A 15,750-nucleotide genomic window follows, 5' to 3' on the forward strand; every position below is an offset into this window, starting at 1 on the left:
CTTCCTTGTAATTACTTTGAGATAGGGGCCCACTCCATATGTTTTTTTTTTGAGAAAACCCACTCCATATGTAAAGCATCGTACTGTGGCAGCCATCAAATAATCAAACCCGTGTCAGCTAAAAGAGCCCATGTCAACAATTGAGTAGTACTTTTCCAGTGGAGTGTACACATGCATGCATTTGTCTCTCTCCAAAACAAATACATGCATTTTATCGTTGTTTAAAATTTTCGATAATCAATATCTTTTACCAGGATGTTCTATTATTGAATTTTTTATATATTCAAATTCCTTGGCACATCATGTGTAGAACAAGATCAATCTTGTATATATTTAAACAAATTTAATTTTTACTATTTAAAAAAATTGAAATATGGTATTCGTGAAGATCCTTATTTCGGTGTTCCTTTTGCGAATGTGCTTTGTTCATTCATTTCAGTTTCAGTTATATTTCAAATATACCAACTTCTTAAAAAGAGGAAGGATAACATACCCCTCGTGGAAACTAAGATAAGAAGGAGTTGCAGGTTGCAAAAATTGTCTAAAGGTTTTAAGAAAACAGTATGTAGAGATAAAGATTGCCTGAACTGCCATGTTGCACCACCTATTCTTTCTGCTAAAGTGGTTAAAAGTCTAAACACCCTTTCTATAAGGTACCTGGAAAAGACACAACTGATGAAATTCTTAGCAAGAGAGCTAAGAAGAGCATAGGAGAAAGACCTGTGATGGAAGGCCACAAGGTGACCAAGGAAAAGAACAAGAAATGGCTCTAAGCCGTACTGGAGATCACTAGAGAGCACCTTTTGTACCAGATCTATCTATGTATGCAATGTGGCAGTTGTATCTACAGTACCTGTTATGCTTTAGCAGTAGTTGGATCTTTATATATCTGGGCATCTCTGGTCTTTTGGTTCAGACTCTGTGGTATATTCCTAAGCAGGCTACTTCTATGCCTCTTCCTATGTTTGCCAGTTGGTACCTCTCATTTCTTGCAAGTTTTGAGATGAACAATAATCTTCCATATCCATCTAATGAACAGAAATTGGAACATCCTTAATTGGAACATTCGTGGCCTTAATGACCCCAAGAAATGGACTGCTATATCAAACAAAGTGGAAGAATCCAAATGCTCCATTTTGTGTCTCCAAGAAACCAAGAGAGAAACTATTGATTCAGCCTATCTTAAAAACTTCTACCCTAGAAGGATCTCAAAATTTACTTATCTTCCATCTGTGGGTGCCTCAGGAGGCCTTCTGGTGGCATGGAATGAACAACTCTTCTCTGGGCAACTCCACCACATCAATGAGTTCTCCATGACCATGCTATTTACATCCAAACATGATGATGATTCATGGTTCCTCACTAATATTTATGGGCCCTGTCAACCCAATGAGAGAGCAGATTTCATAAATTGGTTTTAGAACTTCTCTATGGCAGTTGATGCAAACTGGATTATCTTGGGTGATTTTAATTATGTCAGATATCCCCACAACAGAAGCAGAGAAGGGGGGAAGTATTAATGACATGCTCACTTTCAATGAAGCAATCAATAGGCAGGCTTTGATTGAAATCCCTCTTAAGGGCAGAATATTTACTTGGAGCAATATGCAAGATGCCCCACTCCTTGAGAAACTTGACTGGTGTTTTACCTCAGAAACTTGGACACTAAAATATCCTATCACACTTGCTTACCCTCTAGCTAAAACAACCTCTGATAATATCCCTATCATGATTTCTATTGGCACTAATATCCCTAAATCCAAGGTTTTCAAATTTGAGAACTATTGGTTAGAACACCATGCATCAATTCAGAGATGTAGTGCAAGGTATATGGTCTCAACAAGTGAATGAACAAGACAGTGCTAAAGTGATTGCCACCAAATTCAACAGATTGAGGAAGGGATTGAAGAACTGGGCAAGAGACCTCTCAAATTTGAAGAAGATCATTGATAACTCCAACTTTCTAATTCTATGCTATGATTATTTGGAGGAATATAGAAGTTTGTCAGCAGAAGAATCAATGGGAAGAGATATAATCAAGAGTCACTTGCAAGTTACTCTGGAACACGAAAGAATGTACTGGAAACAGAGAGCCACAATTAGAAAGATAAAGGTGGGAGAAGCTAACACCAAATATTTTCAAGCAAAGACAACAATCAAATTGAGAAATAATTGTATTGCTATGTTAAAGGATGAACCTGGTTTTGAGCACCATGATCACCAGGCTAAAGCAGCCATCGTACTTAGGGCTCACTATTAGGAAAAGGCCTGCTAGTGGCGCACCTGTTTTGCCTACTAATGGCGCACTACAGGTGCACCACTAGCACCACGCCATTAGTATACCAGATACTAATGGCGCACCAGGCAGTGCGCCATTAGTATAGCCCACGGTGCGCCATTACTATCTGACTTAGTAATGGCGCACCACATAGAAGTGCGCCATTAGTAACAAATTTTTTTCAAATATTTTTTCAGAATTTTTTTCTTCGTTTTTTTCTTAATCTCGGGTCACTATGGCTTAATCTCGGGTCAATATGCTTAATCTCAAGTCAAATCGCACTAAGTGGTCAAACTTCCTGGAAGGTCACCCATCCTCACACTACTCCAGCCCGAGCACGCTTAACTTCGCAGTTCTATCCAACCCCAGCATCACCTCACTTAATAGGCACTTGTTGATATATCTATCATACCAATCCTATTAAACCTTATTGATGTCTAGGACTTTGTTCATGTTCATCAGTATGATGAAATTTTGAAAAATATTTCAAACTTCCCGGTCATATTACGTATCATTTTTTAAAAAAAAATCCAAAAAAAATTCGAAACCAATTTTTTTCTGTTACTAGTGGTGCACCTAGCAAACTGTGCGCCACTAGTAAGTTTGAAATTTTTGAATTTTTTTGCCTCTAGATCTTGAAAGCCCCGTAACTTTTTTTCTGTTAGGTTTTTGAGGATTTTGAAAATCTTTAACAAGGTTCCCCTGATTAAATTCGGATGTAACTTTTCGAGTAGATGATTGTTCATATAAAAAACTTTTTAATCCAAGTTCCTATGCAAAAGTTATGCCCATTTTACAAATTCCACAGAGATTCTGTAAATAAAGTCGAAATTCATATTTGTAAATTTTCCCAACAACTAGACCATATATCACATGGGAAACTTATTTTCTTTTATTTTTTTGACATTCCCATCATTTTCCTTTATTTTTTTAAAGCTGAAAAGGCGGTCCACGGGGGAGGGGGGGGGGAGGGGGTGCGCACCGTGGATGTAGTGCGCCATTACTAGTTTAACTAGTAATGGCGCACTATCCCCTGATGCGCCATTACTAGTTTTGGAAAAAAATTGAAAAGAAAATACTAGTGGCGCATCGTGGATGTGGTGCGCCATTACTAGTTTAACTAGTAATGGCGCACTATCCCCTGGTGCGCCATTACTAGTTTTGAAAAAAATTAAAAAAAATTGTTACTAATGGCGCACCGTGGATGTGGTGTGCCATTGGTATTTGGACACTAATGGCGCACCACCACATGATGCGCCATTAGTATATAGTAGTGGCGCACCACATGTCTGGTGCGCCATTAGTGTCCATATCATCTATAGCCCTTTTCCTAGTAGTGGCTTTTAAAGGCAGAATGGGCACTAAGGCTACCACAAGCAATCCTGTGCAGATACACCAACTACTGAGCCCCCTGGAGGACCTCTCTGATCTAGAAACCCCTTTCACAAAAGAAGAGATTGACAAAGTAATTCAGAATATGCCTGCAGACAAAGCCCGAGGACCAGATGGCTTCAATGCCTCCTTCTTAAAGCACCGTTGGGACATTATTGCTCCAGATTTCTACAAGCTCATTGAGGACTTCCATTTAGGCAAAGTCAATCTTCAAAGCATAAACTACTCCTTCATCACTCTAATCCCCAAGAATGATACAGCAGCTAGCCCATCTGACTTTAGACCCGTCTCCCTATTGAACTACACACTTAAGAGCATCACAAAGCTGCTGGCAAACATATTACAAAGATACATTCTTAAAATGGTGCACAGGAATCAATATGGCTTTCTAAACAAGAGATGTATCCAAGATTTCCTAGCATGGGCTTATGAATATATCCACAAGTGCTATTAGAGTAAGAAAGAACTCATCATGCTGAAACTAGATTTTGAAAAGGCTTTTGACATGCTCAGCCATGACACAATCATTCAGACACTTAAGGCCAAAGGATTTGGAGAGAGATTGATACAATGGATTAAGATGATTTATGGTACAGGTTTCTCTTCAATCCTCCTAAATGGAGTACCAGGCAAGCAGTTCCTCTGCATGAAAGGAGTCAGACAAGGAGATCCCCTATCTCCTTTGTTTTTTGTTATTGCTGCTGATATTCTTCAAACCATGCTCAATGAAGCCATGAGAAATTCCTTGGTGGACCCACCTTTGCAACACAATTCATCTCCTGATTACCCCATCATTGAATATGCAGATGATACTGTGCTAGTGGCACATGTTGACCATAGACAAGTTCAACATATCAAAAATCTGCTTTTGCATTAGGCTGAGTTCTCTGGTTTGAAGATCAATTACTCAAAATCCACCATTATCTCAGTTAATACTCCACATGAGAAAATGATGGAACTATTGATACGTCCATTTTGCATCATGCTTTTATATCAATTTTTATTGCATTATGGGCTGTTATTACACATTATATCTCAATACTTATGGCTATTCTCTCTTATATGACATGGTTTACCATGAAGAGGGGGAATGCCGGCAGCTGGAATTCTGGCTGGAAAAGGAGCAAACATTGGAAACCTATTTTGCACTGCTCCAAAAATCCTGAAACTCCACGAAACTTATTTTTGGAATTAATAAGAATTATTGAGCGGAAAAAACACCTCAGGGGGCAAACACCCTGGCCAGGAGGGTGGGGGGCGCGCCCACCCCTACCGGGCATGCCCCCTGTCTCCTGGGCCCCCTAGTGGCCCTCCGGTGTCCATCTTCTGCTATATGAAGGCTTTTACCCTGGAAAAAATCATGGGCAAGCTTACGGGACGAAACTCTGCCGCCACGAGGCGGAACCTTGGCGGAACCAATCTAGAGCTCCGGCAGAGCTGTTCTGCCGGGGACACTTCCCTCCGGGAGGGGGAAATCATCACCATCGTCATCACCAACGATCCTCTCATTGGGAAGGGGTCAGTCTCCATCAACATCTTCACCAGCACCATCTGCTCTCAAAACCCTAGTTCATCTCTTGTATCCAATCTTGTATCCAAACCACAAATTGGTACCTGTGGGTTGCTAGTAGTGTTGATTACTCCTTGTAGTTGATGCTAATTGGTTTACTTGGTGGAAGATCATATGTTCAGATCCTTAATGCATATTATTACCCCTCTGATTATGAACATCAATATGCTTTGTGAGTAGTTACATTTGTTCCTGAGGACATGGGCGAAGTCTTGCTATTAGTAGTCATGTGAAGTTGGTATTCGTTCGATTTTTGATGAGATGTATGTTGTCTTTCCTCTAGTGGTGTTATGTGAACGTCGACTACATGACACTTCACCTTTATTTGGGCCTAGAGGAAGGCATTGGAAAGTAATAAGTAGATGATGGGTTGCTAGAGTGACAAAAGCTTAAACCCTAGTTTATGCGTTGCTTCGTTTGGGGCTGATTTGGATCCATATGTTTAGTGTTGTGGTTAGGGTTACCTTAATACTTCTTTTGTAGTTGCGGACCCTTGCAAGAGGGGTTAATCATAAGTGGGAAGCTTGTCCAAGTAAGGGCAGTACCCAAGCACCGGTCCACCCACATATCAAATTATCAAAGTACAAACGAGAAACATATGAACGTGATAAAAACTAGCTTGACGATAATTCCCATGTGTCCTCGGGAGCTCTTTTCTCATTATAAGAAATTGTCCAGGCTTATACTTTGCTACAAAAGGATTGGGCCACCTTACTGCACTTTATTTACTTTCATTGCTTGTTAATCGTTACAATTTATCTTATCACAAAACTATCTATTACCTACAATTTCAGTGCTTGCAAAGAAAACCTTACTGAAAACCGCTTATCATTTCCTTCTGCTCCTCATTGGGTTCGACACTTTTACTTATCGAAAGGACTACGATAGATCCCCTACACTTGTGGGTCATCAACTATCTACTCTGTTGAGGTGTAAAGTTGGGAATTGGCCACACACTTACCTGGGACTTCCATTGGGCTCTGCCAAACCAAGAGTGGAAGACTACATGCCAATGTTGAAGAGAATTGAAAACATATTGCTTAGCTGCTCCACAATGCTATCCACTGAAGACAAGCTTACTCTACTCAAATCAGTCTTTACAAGTATGACAATATTTTTCATGTGTAGTCTCATGATCCCCAAGACTGTGATTAAACAAATAAACTCTTATCTGATGAACTGTTTTTGGAGGAAATTTGGAACTCAGGATAGAGGTGTTGTTCTGATCTCAGGACAGAGGGGTTTTGGACCTTCATATTCATAACCAAGCACTTCTCATGAAATTCCTTCACAAATTCCCCAATAAAGAAGACATACCATGGGTTAATATAATATGGGAGACATATTACGAGGATAGTGTTCCAGTAGATAGGATGATTGGATCTTTCTGGTGGAAAGTTGTCCTGAAACTGCTGCCCACATTCAAGGAGCACACAAGGTGCAAAGCTGGAAGGGGAGATACAGTTATGTTCTGGACAGATAAATGGATGAACACCCCTATGAACACTCTCTTCCCTGAACTACATTCTTTTGCTATCAATAAAGCCATCACTCTGCAAAAGGCCCAGCAGCATGAGGACTTCAGCCACAACTTTCATGGACCTCTGTCACTCCAGGCATACAATCAGTCCAATGAACTTCAAGATACCCTCAGTAACAGAGAAACTTCTACAGACAGAGATTCTTGGATCATGGATGGCGCCACACAAAAATTCTCCTCCATGAACATATATAAAGCAATTTGTGGACCCAGCCAAGCACACAAGATCTTTCAGATGGTCTGGAAAACAGCATGCAGACTAAGGCACAAAATCTTCTTTTGGTTGCTGCTCCATGACAAATTAAGCACTAGAAATATGCTCAAGCACAGAAACATGTTCTTAGAAGACTACAACTGTGCCCTTTGCTCAGAGGCTACAGAAGAAACCAAAACTCATCTTTTCTGGGACCGCCAGTTTGCATGGACTTGCTGGAATCTGGTAGTTCCTAATAAACATAGAGGTACTTCGGTCTATGATGAAGTCCTATTCACGCTAAGCAAAATTCCAAAGGATATTGCTATGGAAGTGGTGATCATGGGATGGTGGAGCATCTGGATGACCAGAAATTACAAAATTTTCAGAAAAGCCCCTTCGCACTTTGGAACATGGAAGTTTTATCTCAAAGAAGGTGTTGAAGTTACTAGACTAAGAGCTAAACAGAGGAAAGCTGATTTGATTAGCACTTGGATTGTACAGAATCTTTAATTTTCCTATGTTTCACAAAACAGGTATTGGTTGATCTTCTATAGACTTGCTACTTCTAGCCTTTGTATTTTGTTTATTTATTTAATACAGAAAATACCGTAGAAAGATTGTTCTGCGGTTTCGGCTAAAAAAAGTATTATTTTTAAAATGAGTGAAATTAGCTCCTTAAAATTTTAAGCATGTCTTCCAAATGAAGGGAGTGAATTTAGTAACACCTGATGGCAGAAAAGAAACATCTTTTTCGCTTCGAGTCTTTCGTGATAAAGGACGGCTCAGAGATACGTTTCTGGGAGGATAAGTGGTTGGAACCACACTCTTCGGGAATAGTATCGAGCCTTGTACCGCATTGTCTGCGATAAGAATGATACTCTTGCGCAGGTACTCATCTCCTCTTCCCCGGATGTTTCATTCCGACGGGATCTAGTTGGCCCCATCTTACTTCATGGCAACATCTGTTATCTGCTTTGGATTTAGTTAACCTGGCACATGGACGGGATGTATTTTGTTGGAATCTCATGACATCCGTGTCATTCGCAGTTGACTTTATGTATCGTGCCCTCATGCACTTAGAGATTCCAGTGGGTAATAACAATAAAATATGAAGGTCGAAGATACCTCTAAAAATCAGATTGTCATGTGTTATCTTCGTAGAAAAGTTGTACTAACTAAAGACAATCTCACCCGTCGCAACTGGCATGGAATTAGAAGTGTACTTTTTGTATTCATGATGAGACAATTAAACACCTCTTCTTTCAATGTCAGTCATCCATATAGCGTCCAATATGTAACCTCCAACAAGTGTTGCCAATATATATGGTCACTGGCTTGACGATATACCAAATAGGTTTTGCACGCTAATAAGGGTGGGAGCATCTGCCTTATTATGGTCACTTTGACTATGTAGAAATACATTGTTTTCAATCGTGAAACTCATTCTCCTTTGCGGGTTATTTTCCATTGTACGCACTGGCTTTGCATGTCGTCTATGTTGCACGGAACGGAGTATCGACCGTTGTTTGAGGTGGTGTGTATGCGGATGAAGTGAGTGGCTAGAGAGTTTTTTTTACCAAATATGGGGCAATATAATCTCCGGCTCGGTCCAACTTGTCCTTCGACATAGGCATAGTTTTGGTCTTGTAGGACTTTACTGTTGCCAATATGTCGTTTCATTTATTTATTTATTTTTGTCAAACTTGTTTCTGTCGAATGTGTGCATCCTAGATATGCACAGGCCGGGTCTTGCTCAATATGATTGCTTCCATTTGATGCTATATTTAAGGTAATAAAAGCGGCCTTTATCAAAAAAACATGCTGGCAAGTGTTGAAAAAGTCATTTCGTTGCACTTGCGGATTCATGGTTCATGCCAAAGCCTACCGGTTTGTGGAGCATATTTAGCACCAAGCTGCCCAAGCAGCTGTGGCCATGTTCACTGTTGTGCCCCAGTTTCCGTTCTTGATTTTGAAAACACCTAAACATCTATTACCTTGTTTCCTATTTCAAAGTGTGCAATGCAGCTGCTTATTACAGAAGAAATTCAGTCACATACATCAACTTCAAAATCTCAGAGTCTGATACATGGCCTTGCTATTATCATACGTCACTCTTCATGAGGTTCAACATGAACTCATTGTATTAACTTCTCGCTAGCTTTGCGCCTGATGTAGTCCCTACACTAGCATCGAATTAAGGCTGGCAAAACCCTTGTAATAAGATTACCGATAAAATGAAAGGGGAGAGCAGCCCAGCTCAGGGTGCTACTATGCTCCTCCTCCTGTGGGGCTGCCGCATCCTCCTTGCCTTCCCCATTAGCCGTGGGGCATGTGAACGGCAACTCAAGCAGGTTCGTGAAATGTGTGAAACCCTGTCCTTCATTTGTCTGGCTCTTCTTTCCGCACAGGAAGCTGCCGTCAAGGGGGTGCAAAATCTGAAAGCTCTCGGGGCAAAATGCACACGCGGTCTTCAAGTGACTTTTGCGGGACGACTTCTCTGTGGATGGAGAACAAAAGAAAGACAAAACACAAGTTAGGACCAGTGGTCACCGAATCTGAAGGGAAACCATATGCAAGTGTACCAAAAAATGTCATGCATAGGATGGATGCTTTCTCATGGCGGTTCAGGTGTGGTGGTCGCCGCTTACCGATGATGGCGCATGTTTCAACGGCCGGCGCGCCGGAGAGGTGGTGGCTGTAGCGCAGCTCGGCGAAGAAGGTCTTGTCCGCCTCGTTGGCCTGGTTGCGCCTCCGTTTGCTGCTGGCGATTTTCTTCCTGCGAGCCACGAAGCCGACGTGGACCCAGATGTGGCTTTGGAAGCCCACGTACGCGGCCATGAGAGGCTTGACGAGGACGAACTCTGAGCCCGGGTTGCTGGCGTTGTAGTGGCGGAGGGCGTGGTGGACATGGCAGGTGATGGAGGCGTCGCGCTCCCTGCATGTCGATCCAGACATCACAATTAGCATGCAATAGGTTAGTGGACTCGAAAAAGACGATACATAGATGAGCTAAGCGAACAAGGAGAACGTACTCTTCGGTGCGCAGGCGGCAGGGAGTCGCCGTCGTCCCGTGGTGCGGCAGCGATTGGCTGCCGCAGCCGCACACGGAGCGTTCCTGGAGAGTTTGGTCCTCGCGGTGCAGGTCCTGCACGAAAACCGGCGGCGCGCCGTCCTTCTTCGGCGTCATCATCCGCACCATCGACAACAGTGCAGACCCCATTGGTGATGATCCAAAGAAAAGATCGAGAGCGTACAATCTCTAGGTAGCTCCTGCCTCTCTGTAACGCTATCGATCGTCTACGCTAGTCCTTGTCCTTGATTGTGTACCGTGGGTAGCTGCATATATAGATGGAAGCAGGGCGGACGTAGCACTCAACAGCCGAGCCTCGGTCGGACTCGGAACTGAAAATGAAACCAAGCCCGACTCGGTCGATCCACCGGCCGACCGCAACTCTGAAGCCGGTGGGTCCTCAACCCGCTCCAACCCGGACCGCCGCCGCGTGCGCGCGTCTATATATACACATAACACACACACGCCTCGACGCCATTCATCACATCAACAAACACTTGCGCCCGACCGAGGCTAAGCAGAAGCAAAAGTCAGATCTCTCCCACGCAAAAGTCAGATCTCTCATGGGGGGCAACGACGGCGGCAAGGACGCCGCCACGGAGGCGGCGGCCGCCGGCGACGCGGCGACCAAGCAGGAGGCCCCGGCGAATCGAGGGAAGACGCCGCAGCAGGTGAACCAGGAGCTGAGGGAGTCCCTGTCGAAGCAGGACAGCTTCCGCAAACTGGCGGAGCGCTACGGCGGCGTGGACGACCTCCTCGACCTGTGCGTCGGCGACGGCGACGACAACTGCTTCGACGACTGGTGCTGCGTCGTCAACCCCGATGGCTCCTACTACTACATGGACCGCCACTACGCTCCTGCACCCGATTACTTGCTCTCCTATGATGATGATGGTCGGCTTGTTCTCCTCAAACAAGAAAAGCCCACCTGATGTATCATGCATGTACCTCGTGCCTAGTCTGGTTTGCTTGTGTGTTTCTTTCTTTGTTATTTTGGATCTCTCAGTGATACAATTAATATTTGCTTGACCATCGAAATCTGACCCCCTGTTCACTGGAATTTAGTTTGCTTTGGTCTCATCCTCCTCGACCCTGGCCTTTTCCAGCTCTACTGTCATGAAATAAATGGTATTATATTTATTCGATGATTTTGCAAAAGAAAAGAACATGCAAATCATGAATAAATGAGAAATTTTGCGAATAAATGTACTAGCAAAGTAGCATGCGAATCATATAGTATACTCCAGCGCATGCAAATCATGAAATAAATGTACCACCCTGGAGAACTAAATGGAGTACTCCCTCTGTCACTGACTCACGGTTTAGAAGACGCACTTCAGTTTTCATGCATTTTCAGAATAGAAGAGGATTAAGACGTGTGGGCAAAAAGAGCATGCAAATCATGAAATAAATGCGCCATCCTGCAGAAATTTTGCGAATAAATGTACTAGCTAAGTAGCACAAGCCACTCTTATCGGCTTCATTAATGCCGACATATCCATATGGATATGCTCAGAATGCATTTCATAAGACTCAATTAATTGTCTAAATGCAAAGTGTGTGTATTGATTTTCTTCCCTGGCTTTTGACTGTGCCTGCGATCAGCCCGACCATACACAACTCTTTACTCAATTTTCCTGTTTTATTCTTTAAAAAATATGCACCGACTTTCATAAATTTAAACTTTAAAAAGGACGGACCCAGTGCATATAAGCTCTCACACAAAATGGAGTCCGGGGAGGGATTATAGGAACCTAGTTTTACCCCTGCAAAATGCAATGTAGAGAGGCTGGTTCGAATCCAGGACCTCTCGTATAAGTGGGGAGGACTTAAATAATGACTTTCAAAAGCTAATTTTAACTCTCGGAAATTCAAATAAGTTCTCCTATTGTATGACCGATTTTTTCTCTCTGGAACAATATAAGCCGATGCATGTACATTGTGCCGGGTTTGGGTCTCTCTAGACAATATAAGAAAGCCAAGTGATCATATTATGTTGCACTTGATCTCAAAATCGCATCGGCCAATATAGTTGTAAGAGTTCAGCTGGCTTTTTTCAGTGGAAGATGCACACTACCATTACAATTTGACCACTATTCAGTGGAATTGGTCGCTTGCATCTCATCCTCCTAGACCCTGCTGGCTGTCCAACTCATCGTCAAGGCATGTCATTGGCTACTACGTTCACTCGCGCATTGGCGCGCGTCTTTTCCTCGACCCAAGACCATCTCCTGATGCTGATATATGGATGAGTGTATGAGTCATGGTGCTACTTTGCTATTATATTTATTCGACAATTTGGAAGATGCAAATCATGAAATAATTGTACTACTATGTAGAAATTTCGAGCATAAATGTACTGTCAAAGTAGGATAGCGACTCTTATCGGCTCCACCAATGCCAACAGTAATTGTATCCATACAGATATCTGCTTAGATTGCATTTTATAAGACTTAGTTAATTGTCTATCTCCAAAGTGTGTAGCTATTATCCTCCCTGATGTCTGACTGTGCGTGCAGTCCGCCCAACCATACACAACTCTCCACTCAATTTTCTCCTTTTTTTTCTTGGGTTTTTATCATTTTATGCCACCAGTTGTATCCCACTACTCAGTTTTGCCATTAGAAGTTACATCAGCTCAAAAATGTCATCGGTTCTCGAGATGCTTACTCAAAAATTTCATTAGATATATAAAAAATGCCATCGTTCCGTTAGATGTTTGCTCTATAATGCCATTAGACATTGTTATTTTCATGTCAAAATTGTTGACCATCCAACATGACAAAAAAGGCCTAGACCCACATTTCAGTTCTCTCTATCTCACAATGATAAGCGTGACCCCACTTGTGAGGAGTAAGTAAGCGAATAATTTTACAGGAAAATAAGAACACTGTTGGGATCAAGTGGGCCCCACACTTTATTATAGTGAGATAGAGGGAGAGCTGGCATATTGGTCCATAGGTATTTATGCCATTATAACATGTCAAAAGAGATTTGAGATCATAATAATGATGTCCAGTGGCATTTTTGAGCATGTGTCTAACGAAGCGATGGCATTTTTTAGCAGTTGAAATTTTTAGTGGTAAAAACTGAGTAGTGGGACACAACTGGTGGCATAAATGATAAAAACCCTTTTTTCTTTGACTAGTAAGAATGTACGTGCAACGCACGTATTGACTAATATATGTATAGTCAAACGTACTACAAACACTAACATTCAGATTGTTGCATGCCATGAGATGACGTATCTCCATGTCAAAATACAAAAAATAATACCAATTATATGTCCATAATTCTAAACTCCATGCCCCCAATGGTGGGAATGATTCAAACTTGTCAATCGAATGTTCTCCATCCCATGACAATGTCTGAAAATCCATCCAAACCAATGACTATTAGATCACCTTCCATAAGATTTACATAGCAAAAGTAGAGAAGCCAAACGAGTTCAGTATCAGAAAGGACCAGTCTTAAAAACACATGAATCTTTGAAAAAAATGCTTAAATTTGATTACACTCATAGACACTTGTAATGAAGCAAAAAACTACAGACAATAAAACAATCGTGTCATTTTATTCTCATAGGAAAAGAGCAAGCTATTTATCATCATCCAAAGAGTTTACAGCGTCAGATGGTTAAGCACGAGACAACATTGGCGGGCTGACCAGTGATCTATCTTTTTTCATGCCCATATTGGTCATTTTCACCACAAATATGAAATTTCGTTGGATTCGTAGAGAGCAAATACAACAGTTACTTCGTCTTCATAGGGCCACTGGGTCCTGAAACAATGCATCCCAAGTTCAAATATTCATCATATGAAAGAGAAGTTCTGAAACCCATCAAAGCAGAGATAAAACAAACTGTACCAAGAGTAAGCCATTTAACTATTTTTCAACTATCAATATTCCAAGAGCCTCAGATCTTTCATATGGTAATGACATTCTACCATGATACAATAGAAGGAATATTTCAGCATGAAACTTAACCTTATCGTGGTCGTGCAACTTGTGGACCGGCTGTAACCTCATTCTCCCCCTCTCGCCAAAATCCTGGGCTCCAAGTCCACTACATGTCTGCACCATAGCACCATACACAAGTTGTTGTGCTTCTTCCATTGAAAAGAAGTGAGAAAACTAAGGGAAGTTTAGTTCAACATCCTCTGTTTAACACTACCAGAACAGGGCTCTACCCCGACGGCCGAAATAATGCCGACGGTCCCCCGTCGGCCTATTCTGAACTATGCCGATAGCCAAGGTCGGACCGTCAGTGTATCCAAGCCGTCAGGCTATCCCCAGGTATACCTACAGGCGCCGTTGGCACAGATAAGCCGTCGGCATAGCTCTGCATACACCTACAGCAGCCGTCGGCACACCTGGGCTGTTGGCATAGAGGTTGGCCCGGCGACCCGGCGTGTGATGGGAAGTGCACGCCGTCGGTTATATATCGACGACAGGGATGGCGGTCGTCGGCATAGCTATGACAACGGCAAAGCCGTCGCCATAGCTCGAGTCCACGTCATCGATCTGCCGCAGGTACCACGTCATCGATCCGAAGCACACCTCTCAGCTACCCCTGCCACAGTTATGCCGGCGGTTGTGCCGTGAGCATAGTTATGTATATTTTTTAGTTTTTGTATACATTTTTTAGTTATGTATTATTATTTTATTAACTTAAATGTAGAATAGTTAGGCGGGACGGGAGCCCTAGGGGTAGCAATGCCACCGGAGGTCGCACCGGGCCCTGATACATGCCTTAAGGTGTGGTGGCATGTCTGAAGAGGCAACAGGTAGCTCCGGGGTGTGGCCACCCTCACGGACGGCGCCGCCGCCGGCAGGGGAAACGGTCGCGTCGGGTCTACAGGAGGGGATCTTGTTGTGGGTTTGGCCCGGACGTTGCTCCCAAGTGTTCCTATGGGCTGACCTACCACGACCGGGTGGAGAGGTCCACTGGTCAAAGCCTGTCCGAAAAAAGTCAAAGGGTTAGATCTCGTGGTCAACCGCTCCTGGGTTAGGCAGGATGGGGGCCCTGGGGGTAGGAATGCCACTGGAGCGTGGCATCGGGCCCTCATACATGCCTTAAGGTGTGGTGGCATGTCTGAAGAGGCAGCACGCAGCTCCGGGGTGTGGCCCCCCTCACGGCCGACACCGCTGCTGGCACCTGGAGGGGGAAACGGCTGCGTTGGGTCTACACGGAGGGGATTGATACATCTCCAACGTATCTATAATTTATGAAGCATTCATGCTATTTTATTATCTATTTTGAATGATTACGGGCTTTATTATACACTTTTATATTACTTTTGGGGCTAACCTATTAGTCGGAGGCCCAGCCAATATTGTTGTTTTATTGCCTATTTCAGTGTTTCGAAGAAAAGGAATATCAAACGGAGTCCAAACGGAATGAAACCTTCGAGAGCGTGATTTTTGGAACGAACATGATCTAAGAGACTTGGAGTACAAGCCAGGGAAGCTTCGAGGAGGCCAGGAGATAGGAGGGTACGCCCACCCCCCTGGGTGCGCCCCCTGTCTCGCGGGCCCCTCGAGGCTCCCCCGACCGACTTCTTTCGCCTATATATTCCCATATACCCTAAAAACATCAAAGAATAAGATAGATCGGGAGTTCCGCCGCCGCAAGCCTCTGTAGCCACCAAAAACCTTTCGGGAGCCCGTTCCGGCACCCTGCCGGAGGGGGAATCCTTCA

At 43.2% G+C, this 15,750-nt stretch overlaps 1 protein-coding gene across 1 annotated transcript; it reads right to left on the minus strand.

Annotated features, from left to right (window-relative positions):
* Nucleotides 1–8,990: 8,990 nt before the first annotated feature.
* Nucleotides 8,991–10,273, minus strand: LOC123116502 (uncharacterized). The gene is made up of 3 exons (XM_044537455.1): nt 10,009–10,273; nt 9,625–9,911; nt 8,991–9,473 (listed from the first exon to the last, which is right to left on the minus strand). Exons 1-3 carry the CDS (start codon nt 10,194–10,196, stop codon nt 9,160–9,162), a joined length of 789 nt encoding a protein of 262 aa, XP_044393390.1. The 5' UTR covers nt 10,197–10,273; the 3' UTR covers nt 8,991–9,159.
* Between the last annotated feature and the right edge of the window lie 5,477 nt (nt 10,274–15,750).

This window comes from Triticum aestivum, chromosome 5B (genome assembly GCF_018294505.1).
Source record: "Triticum aestivum cultivar Chinese Spring chromosome 5B, IWGSC CS RefSeq v2.1, whole genome shotgun sequence".
Classification (NCBI taxonomy): domain Eukaryota; kingdom Viridiplantae; phylum Streptophyta; class Magnoliopsida; order Poales; family Poaceae; genus Triticum; species Triticum aestivum.